At 45.3% G+C, this 23,296-nt stretch overlaps 1 protein-coding gene across 2 annotated transcripts in view; it reads left to right on the forward strand.

The window, feature by feature from the left end:
- Positions 1–23,296, forward strand: part of LOC126299061 (uncharacterized) — a 1,316,522-nt gene that overhangs the window by 1,200,869 nt on the left and 92,357 nt on the right. For both annotated transcript variants that reach the window (XM_049990731.1, XM_049990732.1), the window contains one exon: positions 3,698–3,997. In XM_049990731.1, the coding sequence (XP_049846688.1) occupies positions 3,698–3,997 (300 nt within the window). The remainder of the gene's footprint in view (positions 1–3,697; positions 3,998–23,296) is intronic.

Genomic DNA, 23,296 nt, shown 5'->3' on the forward strand with positions numbered 1-23,296 from the left:
TGAACGTGCCGGCACGGAGATCCGTGCGCTATGGCTGCCCAGGGAGAACTGGGTTCGGTCGCGGCGGCGGCCGATTTAAATGCCCTCCGCCCGTGGCGCGCTCCCTCCGCCGTCCGCGCCCCGCGCCACGGTAGCGCGGTGGAACAGATTGCGACGGCGTCTGAGATGACGTCGGTGTGATGGCTCTGTCCGCCGTGGTCGTCACAACTATGCGTTTGCTCGATTTACTCTTGATTAACCCAATCGCTGGTTCCCAAGCCATGCTAAGATTATAGCCACAGTCACGGTTTATGAGGTCGTCATTGGTGCGAATTTCGATGGCCTCTCTAACAACGCTGTCCCAGTATCTAGACGTCTGTACCAGAATCCTCGAGCGGTCATACTCCATAGCGTGATTTTCCGACAAACAATGTTCAGCGACCGCCGACTTGCTCGGATACATCAGTCGAGTGTGCCTCTGGTGTTCACGGCATCGATCCTCGACGGTACGCATCGTCTGACCAATATACGACTTGCCACATTGACACGGAATCTGGTACACGCCGGCCTTCCTCAAACCGAGGTCATCTTTGGCGCTCCCCACCAGTGTACGAGTTTTATTCGGAGGACAAAACACAGTTCCGGCCCGGTGTTTCTTCAGAATGCGGACGATTTTCCCCGAGAGTGCGCCTGTGTATGGAATAAATGCAGTGCCTACCTCCTCCCTCGTGACTTCATCCATCTCAACAGGTTGTGCTGCAGTGGTTGGGCGGAAAGCACGTTGGATCTGCCACTCTGAGTACCCATTTTTTTCGAAACACAGTTTTCAAATGTTCCAATTCCTGGGGTAGACTCTCTGTGTCAGAGATAGTGCGCGCCCTATGTACTAGAGTTTTAAGTACCCTATTCCTCTGTGAAGGGTGGTGGCAGCTGTCTGCGTGCAAATACAGATCAGTGTGTGTTGTCTTTCGATACACCCCATGACCTAGGGTGCCGTCAGCCCTTCTCCTGACCAAGACGTCAAGGAAAGGTAATTTACGCTCCGTTTCAGTCTCCATAGTGAATTTGATGTTGGGGTGTATGGAGTTTAGATGTGTAAGGAAGTCAAGGAGTTTATCCATACCATGTGGCCAGATGACCGACGTGTCGTCCACGTAACGGAAAAAGCAAGTAGGTTTCCATTCGGATGACGACAGGGTTTCCTCCTCGAAGTTCTCCATGTACAAATTCGCTACCACCGGTGAGAGTGGGCTACCCATGACGACTCCCTCCGTTTGTTCGTAGTATTCTCCATTAAAAAGAAAATACGTGGAAGTCAAGTCATGCCTAAAATGTTCAGTGGTATTCTCGTCAAACCTCTGACCAATCAACTCTAGCGACTCTCGCAGGGGTACCCTCGTAAACAAGGAAACGACGTCAAAACTCACCATAATATCTGACTCATCCAACCTGAAGCTATCAAGGCATTTAACAAAATCCACGGAATTACATATGTGATGAGGGCATTTACCCACATAAGGACTTAATATTCCCGTCAGGTATTTGGCCAACAAATATGTAGGTGCCCTGATGTTGCAGACAATGGGGCGTAAACGTACCCCCTTTTTGTGAACCTTCGGGAGTCCATATAGTCTAGGTGGTACCGGACCTTGGGGTAACAATTTCTTAGCGTCACCCTCCGGTAGATCTGCGTCCTTGAGAAGAACCCTCGTCTTGTTCTCCACCTTCTTTGTAGGGTCAACGCTGATCTTCCGGTAGGAATCGTCATTTAGCAGGCTCTGCATCTTATCAGTGTAGTCCTTATGGGACACAACAACTGTAGCAGTGCCTTTGTCAGCCGGTAAGACAACAATTTCAGAGCGTTCCCTCAGATCACGAATGGCCGCCCTCTCTTTACTGCTGATATTTGACTTCATCGTCTTGGATTTCGTCAACGCACGACAGGTTTCACGACGTATTTCCTCGGCTGATTCTGGCGGAAGTCCAGCTGCAACCTGTTCAACAGCACTAACAATTTCTGCGACCGGAGTGAACTTGGGGGTGGGAGCGAAGTTGAGACCTTTCTGCAAAACCGAGACCGCATCATCACTCAACACCATGCCACTCAAATTGATGACAGTCTTGCACGGAACCTGCAGAGATGGTTTGTCAAGGAGACGTGAGAACTTAGCTGTTTGACGTCCCGTAGCCTTCTTATGGGCGGAATGAGCTGACACCCAGGTGACACCATCAATCCAATCCCAGGAAAAAGAAGTGAACTTAGTAGGCAGTTGCAAATGTAATTTGAGTAATTCCTGTGAGATAAACTCAAGGCTCCGGCGGGTGAATTGCACTCTCTCACGTACCAATGCGAGGCTGGCTCGTTTCTTGATTCTCCTAGCTGCTGCAGAATCGATGTGATGCATAACCTTAGCAAAATTTGAAACAACATTCTCGGAACGACATCTCTTTAGAAAGGCAAGAGTACTTAGCAAACAACATCTACGGTGGCGCAACTTTTCAAATTTCTTCATGCTGCGATACATCTCCTCCCCGTAAAGGCGTAAGGATCTCCGTGCCGGCACGTTCACAGGAGCTCAGTCCGTCAGTTCACCTGATGATGGCGACATGTTTGATCGCCGAAATATTGTGCCCGTTGGACACTATAGACCGGCAGTACACCCGTGGATATTTTGATTATCAAATACGCCGGGAGAAACTCAAGAATCACAGCCTCCTGTACTGTTTTTTAGCAGTTGGCAATGTCTACACTCCGTGCAGCAAATAAGATATCACGAGTTTCTTATAGTCTTCCTTTGGTTTTCACCTTCAGATTTCTGTCATGAACAATTTTATAAATTCCTTTCCATTTCCTGTATCCAATTTACACCCTGGGATCCATCTTAGGATCCAGGTTTCCTTTACTTGCCACAGTTCACCTGAGGTACTTAAAGAAATCTATTCCCTTTCAAATCTCCCCGTTGATTAAGACTGTTCTACATCTCTCGCTCCCCACACACCGACATTCGTTTTCATTTTACCCTCTGTTCTCCAATTCCCGTCTCCAGTCCTCCACATTATCTGGTTGCTAATGCTGCACCAAACGATATCATTTGCAAGCATCATGTTTCACAGGGGTTTGTATCTAATGCTCTATAGCACAATATACATAATTAAATCAACTCTGTGAGGACTGGTGGAGGATTCCTGATGCAAATCAGCTCTAACTGGTACCCATTCTGTCAAGTCTACATTGCTTTTTACCCTCGTTCTTGCTTTGTCATACGTGTCTTGTACACACTTCTCAGGCACTACCTTCTTTATCATACCTCTCTAAATTTCCTGCGCTGACGCTGTCTAATGCTTTGTCTGGTTGATTAAGACCTCTGGTATTTCCTGGTTTCTCTCTCGATGTTTTTCCGTAAAACTTACCGAGTGCGAAGACCTTTGGTTCACCGAAGCTGATCTCCCTAAAACATTAAAACTGTGTAGCTGACCAGGACTCCAACTCCGTCAGTTATTCCACTGTGATAACACTATACCTGCTCAGTCTTACGTATATGCCTTACGGCCCACCTCAAAATACCAGTCTTCTATAAAGTTGAACGTCGTCCCTGAAAGCCAAGCCTTGGTGCGGCAAGTAACTTTATTCTATCAGGACTGTAAATGCCTAATGTTACGAATCTGAATCTTTCCTAGCAGAAAGCAGGTCTAATGTTTGGTTCTTTCTCCTTTACAGATTGCAGAGAGCATGGTGTTGGTTATCAGCAACCTCATGAACGTGAATGAAAGCGTCCTTCAAACGGCAGACGCTAATGGGACAGTGTCACAGACTATGGTGAAGCTCGTAGATAAGTACACCAGTTACGCAGTTCTTGGTCAGCATGACAGAATTGCTATTACAACCGACAACGTGATAGTCAATGTACTCGACGTGGGATTACAAACTACGAGCCAAATTCACAATGTCACATTCGTCTTCACATCGTCAGCTGCCTCCGGCCCCACATTATACAGCGAAAACAACACCACCAGTTCTGTAAGTGTATAACTATGTTACGTACTCTTCATGTCATATCAGCACATTCTAATGGTCAACTACGATGGCTGCTTTGCTTCTGACACAGTAATGGGATAAGAATGGTTTGTTTTCCCCTTAGTTACCTCAGCTGTAATTAAGAAAGTTACACATTGACATATCATATTGGAAAATTTTCGCTGGCTTTGCATTAGTATTGGGACAACCTGTGATCATTTCACTCTGTGTAGTTGCCACATGTATCCAACATGGCGGCAATAACGACATCCAAGATGGAGTCGTGTAGATTTGGCAACAGCACATGACGTCATCGAAGATGGCGGCCATGCCGTCGTTCAAGATGGCGGGAAGTTTGAATTTTGGCGGGAAAGTGGCATGCCCCCATCCCCCAGAAAATCGGCGCGAAATTCAAACAGGAAAATGAACCACATCTACGTTATCTCTAGTAAGCAAATAAAATGGCGGGAAGAAAGGTCACTTGGGCTAACCTAAGTCACCCGACTGACACTTCATCCTACGAACTGGCGACAAGTTTGAATTTTGTTGGGAAGATAGGTAAGCCAAGATCGTCTGCTCTCTGCTTCTCTCTCTCTTTCTCTCTCTCTCTCGCTCTCTCTCTCTCTCTCGCTCTCTCTCTCTCTCTCTCTCTCTCTCTCTCTCACACACACACACACACACACACACACACACACACACACACACTCGCACGTTTATACCGGGATACGCGGTGCGTGTACGGCCAGCAAGCGCGAATGATGACGTCACAGCCGCCAGGCAGCACGATCATACACGTGCCAAACACAATGTTCTGCAAATGACCTATCCAATCTAACTGAACACATGTGACACCCTGATTGCTCATCTGTTGCATCAATTACGTAGGTACTTAATTCTAATACAATCTTAATTATATTCAATAATTGAATGTACCATTTCTATATTCAATTATCAGATTAGAAGTTCCACATTCTCCTACTATGACCACAGTGTTTTTTCATGATGTAGCACCCCCAACCCCTAGAATGCTGCTCTCCTATTGGCTACTGCATTATTCACGTGATTCTACTTCATAGAACCAAGGACTTGGAATCAGTTTTTGAGAATGCTGCAATTATCGCCAATGCCACACTCACCTGGACTTGGAATGAAATAGTTAAAGCCTCCACCACGATCCTCAACAGACCGCCACATCCCCCTACCAGCCCACGTTGTCCGGCTTACGTGCACTACGCGTACTAACGAGCAGAGTGCTTTACATAATCCAAGATGGTGGGGCGAGACGGCGGGAAAACGACTCTCTCTATTATAGACAAATTTTTGTTTTGCAGTCAATCTCTCCACCACGAGATCTAGACTCCAACTGACCTAGTACACATTATTGCGACCAGAGGGCATTGTCATCCGTGACCTAATCCAAGATGTTCGTCTGCAGGGGCAAAACGGCGCGAAAATGACTCAGACTGCGCTGGGCTGCAGGGGAGAGTGAGGAAGGAGTGCTATCTATTAACTTTTGAACATTTTATTTAGGGATGGAGTATATTTATCACACTGACGAAAACACTCGCCATGTTGTGCTTGGGGTCACAATTCACAGTCTGCAGACACGCAAACAACTCCTAATTTTCCCAAATAATTTCAATATAGACCTACAAACTGCTCCTAAATAATGCAGCACAGTTATGTGTAGACACGCTCAGTACTTATAAATTGGCCTAAGAGCGCATGGCACAGTCTACAGGCCCACTCGCAAATTAATGCAAACATCCCTTTTCATACTTGACACCATAGAAATTCCTATCGTAATACATGGTCACCTAGATGCCGATGATGACGCGATCGGATGGGAGCGAAGACGTATTTAGAGAGTGAGGACGCTCCAAGCTGAGCCACACGCGCGTGTGGTCGACGCGGCCAATGTGAATAGGCGGGATCACACATGCGAGCCGCTCCTGGACGCAGGTGAAAGCTACTTCTATTTTCGAGTATACATTTACTGTTATAAACCGAGGTCACAGAGCTTCAATGCGCAGACCCCATACGTGAGACATCTCAGGGAGGCCCTTGTCTTTACTGCTGATGATAGAATAGCACAGCCTGCTCTCCCCCTGATGGAATATACGAGATGTGTACCCGACCCAGCGTCACTGACACGTCGCTGTGAAACGTCTGCGTGGTCGGGAATTGTATAATGTCCTAGAAATAGTTAACGCTAGCTTTCTTTATCTCTCAGATTGCATTCACGGAAATTCTTACCCTAACACAACCTGTTTACAAAAATAACGCCGAATGCACTCTTCCCAGCGCTCGTAACGTCATACCCGTCCTGCTTTCAACACACACAAACGTTCCCACCGCTATGTAGAGGCTCCTATATCCCAGCACAAACGATGTCAATGAATAGAGCATTATAATTCGCTCTTATCGAATTTACCCGCTGAATTACTGGTACCGCCGATATCAAAGTACTGTCCCCCTATTTTCCTTCTGCAAACGAGACTTTCAGCGGTTACTTTAAACAGATCGCCATATTACACTGACAATTAAAACATACAAACTACCATACATAACGTCAAATGCGGAAACGCTCTTACGATAGAACACTCTCAGCCTCTCTAGTCATGCCATAACATAAACCATATTAACTTTACAATGCAGTATATACAAATTTTACACAACGTAAGCCACACTAACCACGATAACTACGTAAAAATGCGTCGAACTCCATCTCCTATAAAAATCATTCCTTTCTTGTTCTTCTTAACTGTCTGCTATTACATCACGGCACTTTGAACTCTGTTACTACACATCGATAAGGAGTGCTAAGCCCCTCGACGTTGATGCATCTCGAGATGGGTGAGGACTCCTAAAGCTCCATTCATTCACGAAAGGTGGAGTGTAGCGGTCAGTGATGCTGAGGCCGGTACGCATCTCGTATGTTCCGTTAGGGGGAGAGCAGGCTGTTCTATTGTATCATCAGCGATAAAGACAAGTGCCACCTTGAGTTGTCTCACGTATGGGGTCTGCGCCTTGGAGTTCTGTGACGTCGGTATATAAAAGTAAATGTATACACGAAAATAGAAGCAGCTTTCACCTGTATCCGGCGGCGGTTCGCGACTGCACTCCCACTCATTCACGTCGGCCGCGTGGACCACACGCGTGTCTGGCTCAGCTTGGAGTGTCCTCGCTCTGTAAATAAGTCTTCGCTCCCGTCCCATCGCGTCATCATTGACATCTAGGTGACCACGTATTGCGATAGGAATTTCTCTGGTGTCAAGTATGAAAAGGGATGTTGCCGCCTCATATCTGAAGGCACCTGTGTGTAGTTTGACAGCTGACGGTCGTGTCACTTGGCAGGGGATGCCGCTGACCTATGTGCTCCAGTGGAGAGGGGGCAATGTCTGCATACGTTCTTTGCATTATTTGGCGAGCGGGCCTGTGGGCTGCACCATGCGCTATTTGGCCAGTTTACGAGTACTGAGCGTGTCTACACATAAATGTGCTGCATGATTTAAGAGCAATCTGCAGGTCTATACTGAAATTATTTGGGAAAATTAGGAGTTGTTTGCGTGTCTTGAGACTGTGTATTGTGACCCCAAGCACAACATGGCGAGTGTTTTCGTCAGTGTGATAAATATACTCCATCCCTAAATAAAATGTTCAAAAGTAAATAGAGAGCACTCCTTCCCTTCTCTCCCCTGCAGCCCAGCTCATTCTGAGTCATTTTCGCGCCATTTTACCCCTGCAGACCAACATCTTAGATTAGGTCACAGGACGGATGACAATACCGTCTGGTCGAAATAATGTGTACTAGGTCAGTTGGAGTCTAGATCTCGTGGTGGAGAGATTGATTGCAAAACAAAAATTTGTCTATAATTTGGATTATGTAATGCACTATGCTCGTTAGTACGCGTAGTGCACGTTAGCCGGACAACGTGGGCTGGTAGGGGGATGTGGCGGTCTGTTGAGGATCGTGGTGGAGACTAACTATATCATTCCAAGTCCAGGTGAGTGTGGCATTGGCGAAAATTGCAGCATTATCGAAAACTGATTCCACGTTCTTGGTTCTATGGAGTAGAATCAAGTGACTAATTCAGTAGCCAATAGGAGAGCAGCATTCTAGGTGTTGGGGGTGCTACATCATGGAAGAACACTGTGGTCGTAGTAGGAAAATGTGGAACTTCTAATCTGATCATTGAGTATAGAAATGGTAGATTCAGTTATTGAATATAATTTAGATTGAATTAGAATTAAGTACTTACGTAATTGATGCATCAGATGAGCGATGAGGGTGCCACATGTGTTCATTTAGATTGGTTAGGATATTTGCAGAAGGCTATGTGTGGCGCGAGTATGAACGTGATGACTGCGGGCTGTGACATCATCAGTCGCGCGCTTGCTGGCCGTACATGTGCTGCGTATCCCGCTATAAAAAATGGTTCAAATGGCTCTGAGCACTATGAGACTTAACATATGAGGTCGTGAGTCCCCTAAGTAACCTAAGTACATCACACACATCCATGCCTGAGGCAGGATTAGAACCTGCGACCGTAGCGGTGGCGCGGTTCCAGACTGAAGTGCCTAGAACCTCTCGGCCACATCAGCCAGCCCGCTATAAACGCGCGCTAGCGTGTGTGTGTGTGTGTGTGTGTGTGTGTGAGAGAGAGAGAGAGAGAGAGAGAGAGAGAGAGAGAGAGAGAGAGAGAGAGCAGACGATCTTGGATTATGTAATGGGATCGTGCAGTGGCTGTGTCCTAGAGCACATGGCGAACAAAATGTATGCAGCCATCTTGAATAACTGTACTTGCGTCATGACCTGACGTTACGGTAGCACCCTCTGGCGGCAACGAAATGTGCTAAGTCAGTGGGGCTCTGGACCCAGTGGTGAACACACGTGCATGAAATTATTTAAAAATAAGGACAAGTATATTTTTCCCACGAATCCTTAGGAAGAGGTCGGGATAGTACAAGTGTCCTTTCTTTGGCGCCAGCAGCGAAGCCCCAAGTGAACTATCTTCCTACCAAAATTCAATCTTGGCGCCAGCTAGTAGCATGAAGTGGCGGTCGGGTGACTTAGGTTAGCCCAAGTGTCCCTTCTTCCTGCCATTTTCTGTGCTTAGTAGAGATAACCGAGGTTTGGTGCACTATCTTGTTGGAATTTGAGCTTTTCGCCGATTTTCTGGGAAGGGGGTAGTGGCACTTTCCCGCCAAAATTCAAACTTCCCGCTATCTTGAACGACGTCATGGCCGCCATCTTCGATGGTGTCATGTGCTGTTGCTAAGTCTACACGACGACATGTTGGATGACGTCATCGCCGCGATCTTGGATACATGTGGCAACAATGCAGAGTGGAATGACATACAGGTTGTCCTAGTACTTGCATTGGTTATGTTAGGGATACTACAGCGCCCTGAATTTTCACTTGGAAGTCACATGAAATGTTAATGAAGAAAGCTGCTTACAGGCTTGTGAGAGAGACAGACTTCTAAAGTTATGAAAAACCATAGCAAATAAAAAGCTTTGAAAATCAAAGCTCTATTACTTACACTACAGAGGAAAAAAATCACTATTATAATAAAGTATCAATATCCGCACTATCTCTGTTTCTACGTACGTCGATGCATCATCCTTCGTGCTTTCTCACTTTGGTATACAGGATGGAGCAAATAGAAGTGGCCCAAAGAAAGGGGTATCGGGATACACAGAAACACAGCGTAGAACAGGAAATACGTTAATAACCTGACTATAGCAGGTGTTGGAAGTGATCACCATTCATCTCTAGGCAATTTTGTGCTGTGGTCAGCAAGTTGCTGAAGATGAATCGATGATCGATTTGCTACGATCTCATCCGAAATGCTCTGCTGCAGTTCTGACAGATCAGGTGATCCGGGTGGCGAGAAAGGGCCACAACCAGACCAAACACTGATAACAACTCTGTCAGGCGTGAAGATTGTGTAATTGTGCTCCAAGGATCGGCCGCCAGTATAGGCAGGTGCTCCATCCTGTTGGAAGTCCTCCTAATTAATGCTGCCATAAATGGTTTCAAAATTTTGGCATTGTAATGTGTTTCTGATGAAAGAAAATGGGACCAATAACGCACCTGCAGTCTCTGCACACCAAATCCCAACCTTCTCATCATTCGATGGTGTTTCGGTGATGTTTTGCGGATTCTCCGCTGCCCAGAACCTGCGATTCTGTGAACTGATATAAGAACTCAGATGATTCGTCAGACATAAAGAACTGATCCATGTCCAAGCAATTCATTGTTAACTGAGTGAACGGGCACCCACAGAAATGGAGGCGCTGTGGAGCATCTATTGGTTTTAATGCATGAACAAGATGTACGTGCAGGTCCATATTGAGTATTCGTCCGCATGATCGACATGATATGCCGGTCTCTTGCGACAGGCGTCTAGTTGATTTCGTAGGACTCTCAAGTATTTTCTGGTGGACTGAGGCCGTATTTTCTTGAGTGCGGGCATGTTTCGGAATGTTTTTGACTTGTTAAAACAGATCCAGTCTGACGCCATTTTCGGACTAAGCGTTGCGTGGCACTCTTCAGTGGCAATTTGACATCATTAAACCTCTCGGAAAACAACTGAGCACACCGTTTGCACGACTTTGTTGTCACATAACTATTCTATACGGACACCTGCTGCTCACAGTCGTCCCCTTTGCAGTGCCCCACACTCACTAACGCAGCCCGCACTACGCTCTGAACCGGTGTGGATCACATGGCAGGCGCACACGTGACGTGCTCGTCACGGGGGTTTGCTAGATGCAGTCATTCACGTCCAATTGTATCCACTCGTCCGGGCCATTTTTATTTGCCCCATCCTGTACATATCTTACAATATGTTAACAGCTACAAATTCTAATAATGTAAACGTCGCCGGCAACCAACCTACAATTCTAACTACTCCTCGACCCGCTATCTGCTGGTCAACACAGACCTTGCCACAAATATCGCAAGGTCGCCAGTTTGCTCCTTGTTCGCTTGTACATTACATTGTGGCAGTGGCGCACTGAGTGAGTCTCACAGCAGCGTCCAGTGTCAGAATCATCGAGACGACCCCTGCTTGTAAACTAACCTTTCCTTTGTCCGCAGGATTAACACGAGTATCCACTTTTTGTGGGTAACTTCTTACGATCGCTTGCCTCAAAACCTGTCCTTTTCGAATCCGTTTTACCATTTCCTGGTTCGCAGCTAGTGGTCGTGCGGTAGCGTTCTCGCTTTCCACGCCCGTGTTCCCGGGTTCGATTCCCGGCGGGGTCAGGGATTTTCTCTGCCTCGTGATGAATGGGTATTGTGTGATGTCCTTACGTTAGTTGGGTTTAAGTAGTTCTAAGTTCTAGGGGACTGATGACCATATATGTTAAGTCCCATAGTGCACAGAGCCTTTTTAACCATTTCCTGCTACTTTGGAACGCTGGTGCGCGCACAAATAGGTAGCAACGTTCTTCGTAGTGCTTAAAGGGTTATGTATTTTGAGCAGAGTTGCGCTACGGTTAGTAGTTTTGGTACACTACATAAATGACGTAACAAATGATAGCACCACCGGAAGTATTGGTAGCATTGGTAGGGAAAGAAACATAAATGAATGTGTAAGAGAGAAACTGCTAGCCGACGGCTTCTCTTCGTTTTCTTGTTTTGCATAACATTAGAACCGCACACCATTCAGTGTTACTCCATTGTGTATTTTATATCCTTACAAAATAAAGATTGTATTTTATAAGTAACAAATATAATTTGCTGGCGTAACTGCTGTACCTTTCTGTAACCAAAGCGCAAGTGCAGTTTTCATGCACTACATGTTTCCTTCATTATGATCATAGGAAAGAGTTTCCTCTAATTGTTGATAAATGTGAAAGTTCTTTATGAAGAGTAAAAACATGTTTTTCATAAGTTCGGCAAAGTATTGAAGCAATATCGAGGAAATTGCGTTTCCTAGCGCTATATGATATATCTGTACTGTTTTCTTCATTTTTACTGCAATATTCTTCTGTTTCAAGTTACAAATCAACAGTTTTTTTAACTAAACTTGAATTAAACATTAGCAGTCTCAATTTTGCTATAAATACTGTTTATTTTTAAGTAATATACAGGAAGACAATTAAGCAGAGCAAAAATGTTCGGTATGTTACACGGCCCTCACACAGTTTTATACGGTTCATCGCTTCCCCTTTTTAGGGGACTCGAGTAGCATACAGATCGCATACTTATAGAAAGTGTTAGTTATGAGATAACACTCGGTACGTATGTAACACACTTAACGTACAGGTAATACATGTACGACTTTAAATGAGCAAAGCTGCTGGGATAAGTACCGTAGTCTACGCTTATTTACAATTGTGTAAGGTAGCCTACAGTAGTTCTACAGCTCTGGTTTCGAGAGTATTCTATACACTTGAATTTTCATGGAAGATTAAAACTGTGTTCCGGATTGGAACTCAAACCCGAAACCTTTTATCTGTAGGGTGAAATTGTTTTACCGACTGAAATATCCAGGCATGATTTGCGCCCAGCACTCACAACTTTACTTCCGCCATTACTTGTCTTCTACTTTCCAAACTTCAGAGAGGTCCTCGTGCACACCTTGTGGAACTAGCATTGCCGGGTAAAGGATATTACGGAGTAATCAGTTAGACACAGTCTAGAGGCCGCGCGGGATTAGGACGCTGCAAAAAAATGGCTCTGAGCACTATGGGACTTAACTTCTTAGGTCATCAGTCCCCTAGAACTTAGAACTACTTAAACCTAACTAATCTAGGGACATCACACACATTCATGCCCGAGGCAGGATTCGAACCTGCGAACGTAGCGGTCGCGCGGTTCCAGACTGTAACGCCTAGAACCGCTCGGCCACCCGGGCCGGCCCTAAGGCGCTGCAGTCATGGACTGTGCGGCTGCTCCCGGCGGAGGTTCGAGTGCAGCCTCGGGCATGGGTGTGTGTGTTTGTCCTAAGGATAATTTAGTTTAAGTAGTGTGATGACCTTAGCAGTTAAGTGCCATAAGATTACACACTCATTTGAACATTTTTGAACAGTCTAGGGTATTGTTTCCGCAAAGCGTTTTCACTCTGAAGAGGAGTGTGCGCTGATTTGAAGTTTCATCTGGATTGGAGTCCCAGCCCCGTCTGCCATGTAGTTTTAATTTTCCAGGATATTTCAAATCAGCACACACTTCACTGCAGAGTGAGAAGTGATTCTCGTTTCCATACATTTCTTCACCTGAGGTCAGTTCGCTTCCCGATACACGTATCATCCTGTTCTAGGGAGCCTTTAACAGAATATCTCTTGCTGCAAGCTGTATTTAAAAGGTTGATGGCAATAAAGAATTGCTGGGGCATGGCTAGATACGAGTGTATAGAGTATGTCGTTCATATTGTACGATGGAGTAGCTGGCAAGTAACGGGAAAGCAGAGCTGCCCACGATTGATGAGGAAAGCAACAGCGAAACTCGCCTACAGTGATAGAACAGTCTAGTCAGGCTAACCACGAACACTCTTCCTTGCAAATACTTCTTAGAGGCAGTGCTTCCGTATTTTCTCAGAGTGCTTGTCTGTAGTTACTGTCCACAGGCTCCCAATTTTTGGGTCCGAAGTATGGTTCCTTACAAGGTAGTAGGAAGCTTTAACGTGTAAGAAACACGTTCCAATGGAAATTAAATTGCATAGGAAAGCCCTTGCACGTTATAGAACACCGTCACTACATCTTTATGAATTTTTCTCGTTTGTTTCACGTGAAAACTCATTGATGATTAGGAAGACTCAATCACATGCGTTGTTCTAGTATTTAATTCTTTGGATATGCTGACTTTACTTACTCGGCGAAAACTCTTACCTACCAATGAAAGCGAACAACGATAAACGGCAAGGATATAACTATGAATATACCGCAACCAGTCACCATTTTTAATGTTGTTAATCTTACAACATTAATTTATTATGCCTTGGTGCCTGATAATCAACATTAGGGCATCGAAATGCATCGCTAATAAATTACCAACGTGTTTTCCATAACGCGCATTACCAAGGGAGTGGTGGGAAACTTGATGCCCACCAAAAAAAAATTAAAAAAGCAAAATTTGTCAACTGTTGTTAACTCATATCAACAACATAATGTTTAAAAAGGAACTGTTGTGCAAGTAAGGTACAGAACCTGAAAATATCGTTTAGAACACTCTTCGCAATATCAAGGAACTTTCAGTAACGTGTACCACAAAAATGCTTAAACGCAAATTTCGTGAATTATTATTGACTTTAACCCGCAACAAAAATTTTAAAGAAATATTTATGTGTAAGTAAGCTCCTGAACCTAAAAATACTGAATATGACACTTATGTGGAAAAGGGACAGCTGCTATTAAGATTTAATTTTTTGGGTTAAGTTCAACTGGAAAGTTCAAAACTGTTTCCGAATCTCCTAGAAGAATTCATTAAAACAATAAATGTTTATTATCAAATTTTTTAACTATAAAAAGCTGACCAGATACCAACATTTTCAAAAGTTGAGCTTAAAGTACACCCCCCACCTCCCCTCCCCCCCCCCCCCCCTTGGTACTGCGAGGGTTAATAACCATAAACATTGTAACTGGCTGTGGTATACACGTATCCCTTATTATTACACAGCCAATTGAAACTAATTGGCCAGTATCGCTAATGGTAAACCGCGAGCAGCAAAGTCCAGTGACAAGAATTCATCACGCTGTGGATGCCAACAGACTGGTAAGAACTCTTAACAACCGCGCACAGAAACACACGAGCTACAAGTAAGCAGCCTATGTGCATCAAAATAACGACTAGCACCGTCTGTGTTATTTGATCGAAAAGCTCTTTCTAAATACTCTCTCGACCATGCTTGGCTGTTCCGTTGGTGACTGCCGAGGAGTTGGTGAGCTCTATGACAGAGAGCAAAATAATAAGATGCCCACGTAGAGCTTGACAATCTTCTTTTACTTAACTTGAATTCCAAATGCACGTCATGTGATAGGCAGAGTCCGATATCCATTGTAATAACAGAGACTGAGTGACAACGCTTAGACTAGACAGACTGAACTGAACTGACAGACTAGACTAGGCGGTGCGGCGTCCTTTGAGTAGGTGGCGCAGGTTGAGGAGGGCGTCTCTCGGAGCCGGCCGCAGATTGACGGTGCGATCACATGGTCGCTGTCAACTTCATAGTGGACTGGTGCACCACGGACCACATCTTACCGCTGCCTACAGCCACCTGTGTAACAGGGGCCAAAGTAAACCTTAATTACAGGTGCAGCTCAGTGGGCACCCTGTGTCTCCAGTGGTGAACGGGGACAATGCGGTTTGTGTAGACTGTCAACATGTCTCGAGGGGCAATTTCAAGCGTAGACCGGGCGCACTATGTCACTTTATGGCGAGAATGGCTGTCAACACAATAAGGTGCACTCTGCATCGGTGTACACCACAGCTGCCGGCATTCAAACATTAAACATGAAACACAAAGCATTGGACATCTGCCTCAAAGTGGCAGCCGGACTGCCAACTTCACCATCTGACGACGAATACCTACTAATTGTGGCTTATAAGTACCCCGAAGATAATGCAACAGAACTACGCTGCAAGTGCACACACCGTCAATGCGTCTGTGACAGTATTACATGTTGTTTAGATAAAAGGAACCATCTTCTCATTAAAAAGAGTTTCTTATGCTGTCTAGTTCTGTCTTCTGATCAAAATCACCTCTTAACACTGTGGAGTTCTTTTCCATTATCAAAGTCACCTCAGGGTAGTCTAGAGTTCTATTCTGATATCAAAAACGTCATAGCAATATCATAGACGCTTTGTTGGTGTGTAATCCTCCAGTGTCCTGCATTACATAACCTTAGGTTTTTTTGGTTACTTAACAGTTCTCTGAAAAAATGTTGCAGTATATTCTTCACATATCTATCAGAGATTATGGTTTAGTGGAAAATGATTGGTTCAGTAATGACTGTTGCGCTAATTTCACACCATGCTCACATTTTTACATCACTGAGGGGCTCTTGATGTAGATGATGTTAATTTTCAGAACAGCGATATGGATTGCCCTGCAAGTTCACATACTCCAATAAATGGAGCCACGCTTCATCAGAAAAAGAGCATTTTCATCGTATCCGTGACGCAAAGACTGCAATACACAGTTGCAGCCCTGACACAGATCACTGTCTGAACCAGTCAGTCAATGCACTACCGTTATTTTGCAAGGTCAGGGTTTTAATTGGTATACAGCTGTATGAGCAGATGCTAAGTAACAACCAAGTCAGAAGACGTAAATTATCAGAGATTTTCTCGGACTTTTTTCCAAGGCCGCTGCTAACTTGATTGTTCTCTGTTAAAGCCAATAAGCCACCCACTAGAGTCCAAGGAATGGGCCGCATTCTGTGGGGCGACCGGAACCTGCCTCCCGGGTATTGGTTCTTGTGCATCGCCAGATAAGCGCTTGCGTCGGACGTAAAACACCTGTATTTCACCACTTATCTTTCCTGCTACTACCGCTGATGCTGTTGCATCGCCAATATACTAAACACTTATGATTTCACCTACTACACGATGATCTGTCCACAGCTCGTGGTCTCGCGGTAGCGTTCTCGCTTCCCGAGCACGGGGTCCCGGGTTCGAATCCCAGCGGGTTCAGGGATTTTCACCTGCCCCCTGATGACTGGCCGTCGTGTTCATCATTCATCGCCATTACTATCGGAGGAACGCAACGGCAAACCAGCTCCATTACGACCTTGGCTAGTACGGCGGTGCGCGTCTCCTGCATCGTTCCCCTACGCTCTGTCAAGGAGCGTAGGGCTTCATTCACACCATGATATCCAATCCATGAGTACATTAAAATACCATAATTTTAGTAGGAAGAAATATATCGCAATCACCTACGCGGTACAGTCACATTAATGTTCGACGTCAACGTTTAATTAACACTCACAGACGGCTTGTGGCAGCACTAGCAGTGAAGGGTATACAGAGTGTTTCCGTAAAAGCGTGCAAAAATTTTACAGGATATAGAGGATGCTCCACTCAACAATTCCAGGCGGGGAACATAGTCGGAGAAGCCAGCTTAAGGAGATAATAGGAATAAAATCTCATTCACGTGTATTTTTTATTTACACTAATGAACTGAAAATACCATCATTGAAACAGTGAACGTACCATTTGTACTGTGTCTTAAAAAACGTGCTGAAACTGACGGTCATCAACCTCAATCCCCGGTGTGTTTCGAATCACATCACAGCAGCTACAATTCTGGCAACTGATTCCATCTCTTAATCCGCTGGGGTCTCATACACAAGTGGCTTTAGATATCCCCATAGGAAATAATCGAGGGGATTCAGGTCAGGTGACCTCACAGGCCATTGAATAGGGCCTCCTCTTCCAATCCAGTGACCAGGAAATACTGTACCAGTACTGCTCCATCGTACTATACCGTACGTCACGCAATAGCACTGGGTAACGAACGGGTTTGTCGTTCATTCATAGCAAGTTCTGTAATGGGACAATGTGAATACGATTCAACAGAGCCACATTATGGACAAGTAAAGTAAACAAAACCTGCATCATGACTTTATGGTAATCTGGCTCGTCCTCCTTGTTTCCTTACAATAAAGAATGTACTTGTAAATAAACAGCACACTACGTGTAAACTTGTACGCATGTTAGTTGCAGCCGCGCGGAGTGGCCGCGCGGTTCAAGGGGTAATGTCACGGATTGCGAGACCACTCCCGCCGAAGGCTCGAGACTTTCCTCGGCCATGGATGTGTGTGTTGTTCTTAGCGTAAGTTAGTTTAAGTAATGTGTAAGTCTAGGGACCAATGACCTCAGTAGTTTGGTTCCTTAGGAATTAACACACATTTGAACGTTTGAACATGTTCGTTGTAAATAAGCTGGAAAACAGTAATGCTGCACAATTCGGTAGACAAGTTTACGTCCATATCTCCCTAAGCTGGCTTCCACGACCCCAGGTTCCCTATCTCAAATTATTCAGTAGAGCATTCTGTATGTCCTGTTACATTTTTGCACGCTCCTACGGAAACACCCTGTATAAGGCCTATGACGGGAATGCGAAAAATAGTGCATCCGTTGTTGTAATGCGGAAACGGAACGATTGAACGACAGCTCCGTAAATGTGTACGAGAGAATAGACGTACAGCTGTTAAGCAACTGAACGCCCATATGAACCAAGCCGCTACTAACAGCGCCTCCCCAGTGACCGTTCAGCGAACGTTGCTGCTTAATGGCCTCTACAGGACATAGCTCGTTCATACGTCCATGCTGACTTTTGTTCATCGTTCCAAGGCGTGGCAGGCAGCGAAAGGCGTCCCCGGAGGCTGATAAGAAAGCCTCCCCGGTACGCCTGACAAACCGGTTTCAGGCACTGTCTCTGGCTGAGCCAGATGCAGCTGCCTCCCCTGTTTCAGAGGATCATTCTCAGCCTTCAAGGTCCGGGCAATCGCAGAGGGTGGGCTTACTGGTAGTTGGGAGCTCCAATGTTAGGCGCGTAATGGGGCCACTTAGGGATACGGCGGCTAAGGGGGGGAAGAAATCCAGTGTGCACTCCTTGTGCATTCCGGGAGGAGTCATTCCTGATGTGGAAAGGGTCCTTCCGGATGCCATGAAGAGCACAGGGTGCAGCCAGCTGCAGGTGGTGGCACATGTCGGCACTAATGACGTGTGTCGCTTTGGATCTGAGGGAATTCTCTCTGGATTCCAGCGGCTATCTGATTTGGTGAAGGCTGCCGGTCTTGCTTACGAGATGAAGGCAGAGCTCACCATCTGCAGCATCGTTGACAGAACCGACTGCGGACCTTTGGTGCAGAGCCGGGTGGAGGGTCTGAATCAGAGGCTCAGACGGTTTTGCGACCGTATTGGCTGCAGATTCCTTGACTTGCGCCATAGGGTGGTGGGGTTTCGGGTTCCGCTGAATAGGTCAGGAGTTCACTACACTCAGCTGGCGGCTACACGGGTAGCGGAGGCTGTGTGGCGTGGACTGGGCGGTTTTTTAGGTTAGAAGGCCACGGGAAAGTACGGGATGGGCTGCAATGTCAAAGGGTGCATGGCAATTACAGGACGTGCTTGGATCAAGGAACAGTCGGAATTATAGTTGTAAATTGTTGTAGTTGCGCTGGAAAAGTCCCTGAGCTTCAAGCGCTAATAGAAAGCACAGAAGCTGATATCGTTATAGGTACAGAAAGCTGGCTAAAGCCTGAAATAAGTTCTGCAGAAATTTTTACGAAGTCTCAGACGGAAAGATAGATTAGGCAAAATTGGTGGTGGAGTGTTTGTGTCTGTCAGTAGTGGTTTATCTTGTAGTGAAGTCGAAGTAGATACTCCGTGCGAATTGGTATGGGTGGAGGTTATACTTAACAGCCGAATTAAGTTAATAATTGGCTCCTTCTACCGACCCCCAGACTCCGATGATACAGTTGCGGAACAGTTCAGAGAAAGTTTGAGTCTCGTAACAAATAAATACCCCACTCACACGGTTATAGTTGGTTGGGACTTCAACCTACCCTCGGTATGTTGGCAAAAATACTTGTTCAAAACCGGTGGTAGGCAGAAAACGTCTTCTGAGATTGTCCTAAATGCTTTCTCCGAAAATTATTTCGAGCAGTTAGTCCACGAACCCACGCGAATTGTAAATGGTTGCGAAAACACACTTGACCTCTTAGCCACAAACAATCAAGAGCTGATAGAGAGCATCATGACTGATATGGGGATTAGTGATCACAAGGTCGTTGTAGCTAGGCTCAATACCATTTCTTCCAAATCCATCAGAAACAAACGCAAAATAATTTTATTTAAAAAAGCGGATAAAGTGTCACTAGAAGCCTTCCTAAAAGACAATTTCCATTCCTTCCGAACTGACTATGCGAATGTAGACGAGATGTGGCTCAAATTCAAAGATATAGTAGCAACAGCAATTGAGATATTCGTACCTCATAAATTGGTAAGAGATGGAACGGATCCCCCGTGGTACACAAAAAAGGTCCGAACGCTGTTGCAGAGGCAACGGAAAAAGCATGCGAAGTTCAGAAGAACGCGAAATCCCGAAGATGGGCTAAAATTTACAGACGCGCGAAATTTGGCACGTACTTCGATGCGAGATGCCTTTAATAGGTTCCACAACGAAACATTGTCTCGAAATTTGGTAGAAAATCCGAAGAAATTCTGGTCGTATGTAAAGTACACAAGCGGCAAGACGCAGTCAATACCTTCGCTGCGCAGTGCCGATGGTACTGTTATCGACGACTGTGCCGCTAAAGCGGAGTTATTGAACGCAGTTTTCCGAAATTCCTTCACCAGGGAAGACGAATGGAATATTCCAGAATTTGAAACACGAACATCTGCTAGCATGAGTTTCTTAGAAGAAGATACCTTAGGGGTTGCGAAGCAACTCAAATCGCTTGACACGGGCAAGTCTTCAGGTCCAGATTGTATACAAATTAGGTTCCTTTCAGATTACGCTGATACTATAGCTCCCTACTTAGCACTCATATACAACCGCTCGCTCACCGATAGATCTGTACCTACAGATTGGAAAATTGCGCAGGTCGCACCAGTGTTCAAGAAGGGTAGTAGGAGTAATCCATTTAACTACAGACCTATATCATTGACGTCGGTTTGCAGTAGGGTTTTGGAGCATATACTGTATTCAAACATTATGAATCACCTCGAAGGGAACGATCTATTGACACGTAATCAGCATGGCTTCAGAAAACATCGCTCTTGTGCAACGCAGCTAGCTCTTTATTCGCACGAAGTAATGGCCGCTATCGACAGGGGATCTCAAGTTGATTCCGTATTTCTAGATTTCCGGAAAGCTTTTGACACCGTTCCTCACAAGCGACTTCTAATCAAGCTGCGGAGCTATGGGGTATCGTCTCAGTTGTGCGACTGGATTCGTGATTTCCTGTCAGGAAGGTCGCAGTTCGTAGTAATAGACGGCAAATTATCGAGTAAAATTGAAGTGATATCAGGTGTTCCCCAGGGAAGCGTCCTGGGACCTCTGCTGTTCCTGATCTATATAAATGACCTGGGTGACAATCTGAGCAGTTCTCTTAGATTGTTCGCAGATGATGCTGTAACTTACCGTCTAGTAAGGTCATCCGAAGACCAGTATCTGTTGCAAAGCGATTTAGAAAAGATTGCTGTATGGTCTGTCAGGTGGCAGTTGACGCTAAATAACGAAAAGTGTGAGATGATCCACATGAGTTCCAAAAGAAATCCGTTGGAATTCGATTACTCGATAAATAGTACAATTCTCAAGGCTGTTAATTCAACTAAGTACCTGGGTGTTCAAATTACGAACAACTTCAGTTTGAAGGACCACATAGATAATATTGTGGGGAAGGCGAGTCAAAGGTTGCGTTTCATTGGCAGGACACTTAGCAGATGCAACAAGTCCACTAAAGAGACAGCTTACACTACACTCGTTCGTCCTCTGTTAGAATATTGCTGCGCGGTGTGGGATCCTTACCAGGTGGGATTGACGGAGGACATCGAAAGGGTGCAAAAAAGGGCAGCTCGTTTTGTATTATCACGTTATAGGGGAGAGAGTGTGGCAGATATGATACACGAGTTGGGATGGAAGTCATTACAGCATAGACGTTTTTCGTCGCGGCGAGACCTTTTTACGAAATTTCAGTCACCAACTTTGTCTTCCGAATGCGAAAATATTTTGTTGGGCCCAACCTACATAGGTAGGAATGACCATCAAAATAAAATACGAGAAATCAGAGCTCGAATAGAAAGGTTTAGGTGTTCGTTTTTCCCGCTCGCTGTTCGGGAGTGGAATAGTAGAGAGATAGTATGATTGTGGTTCGATGAACCCTCTGCCAAGCACTTAAATGTGAATTGCAGAGTAGTCATGTAGATGTAGATCGACGACGAAGGCTGGAATTTGGACGCCATTTCCGAATCAAGTTTTATGCTCGGACAAATGACCGTAGGCGTATAGTGCGTGGAACATCTGAAAGCAAACCAGGAGAAAACGTCGTGGTCTGAGAAATGTTTTCGTTGCAGTCCCTGGATGATCTAGTCATTCTGGAAGCCACAATGGATCAACGCAAGTAAGCATCTATGCCTTAAGATGATGTCCAGTCCTAGTTGCAGTTCGTTTTTCCTCGGCACGATGGCATCTGCAGAACAATGCAACGTGTCACACAGCTCGCAGTGTACGTGCGAGGCTCTGAGAACACCAGGATGAGTTTACCGTTCTTCCCTGACCACCAAACTCCCCTCGTTTAAACCCAATCGAGAGTCTGTGGGACCACCTCGATCAGGCTATTCGTGCCATGGATCCTTAACCGTAAAACCTAGCGCAGTTGGCCACGGTACTAGAGTATGGCTCCACATCTCTGTCGGTATCTTCAAGAAACTCATTGACTCTCGCAGCAGTCCGCGCTGCAAAAGGTGGTCATTCTTTTTTTGACAAGTGGTCACATTAATGTGAGGGCAATGCAGTTTGCTAGTAGAGACAAACATTAAATACGCTCGAGTATGTTAATTTACGAAAACAAGTTTGCCTAGTATACCAGTTGAGTGGTTACTGCAGGCAGCTGACCTAACGACTCTTATTTAATTCCGGCAGCAGGCTGCGAAAGCAAGATAACATATGATCGTAGCTGAGTGGTAATATCAGGAGTAGTTATTGCTTGATATGTAGTTGGTAGGTAATCACAAAACATATCAAAATGTCTAGCAAGGAATGCATACATTGAAAATGAAGTGCCTGCTACACAACTGTCAGCCAAACTTTCCCATAGAAACTGTACGCATAAGGCTGCCGCTCCAATCGCTTGTCCATAACATGCTGAATGGTGTAGCTATTATGTAGAAAATTCATCGATGATGCATCCGAGAGCTGTTTATATTGAATAATTTCCATAATGTTACAGATTTTCACCGTTACAAGACTGTTTGAACTACATGTTCTGTGGTTGCCCAGCATCCTATCAGGCAAATGAGCACTCTTACCGTATTTGAACATTACTGCAGTGTGGGTAGTCTTATTACGTAGCGCAGAAATCCACAACATGGTTGTACGTGTGTTAATTCAGCAGTCAAACAGCATTCCAAGGACACGTGGTGGTAGCGATGCCACGTGCCCACCGCCCAAGTAATTGTTCCGCCTGGCAAACTACGAAGATGGCAATATAACAAGCTGGACAGCAAGAGCAAGTCAATTCTATTCGGGCAGCTTCCTCAAGCACATCATTGGCTACGCTACGCTAACGTCTTTTAACGACTACAACTGGGCCCTGATACATCAAAAATGGTTCAAATAGCT

This window comes from Schistocerca gregaria, chromosome X (assembly GCF_023897955.1).
Source record: "Schistocerca gregaria isolate iqSchGreg1 chromosome X, iqSchGreg1.2, whole genome shotgun sequence".
Taxonomy (NCBI): Eukaryota; Metazoa; Arthropoda; class Insecta; order Orthoptera; family Acrididae; genus Schistocerca; species Schistocerca gregaria.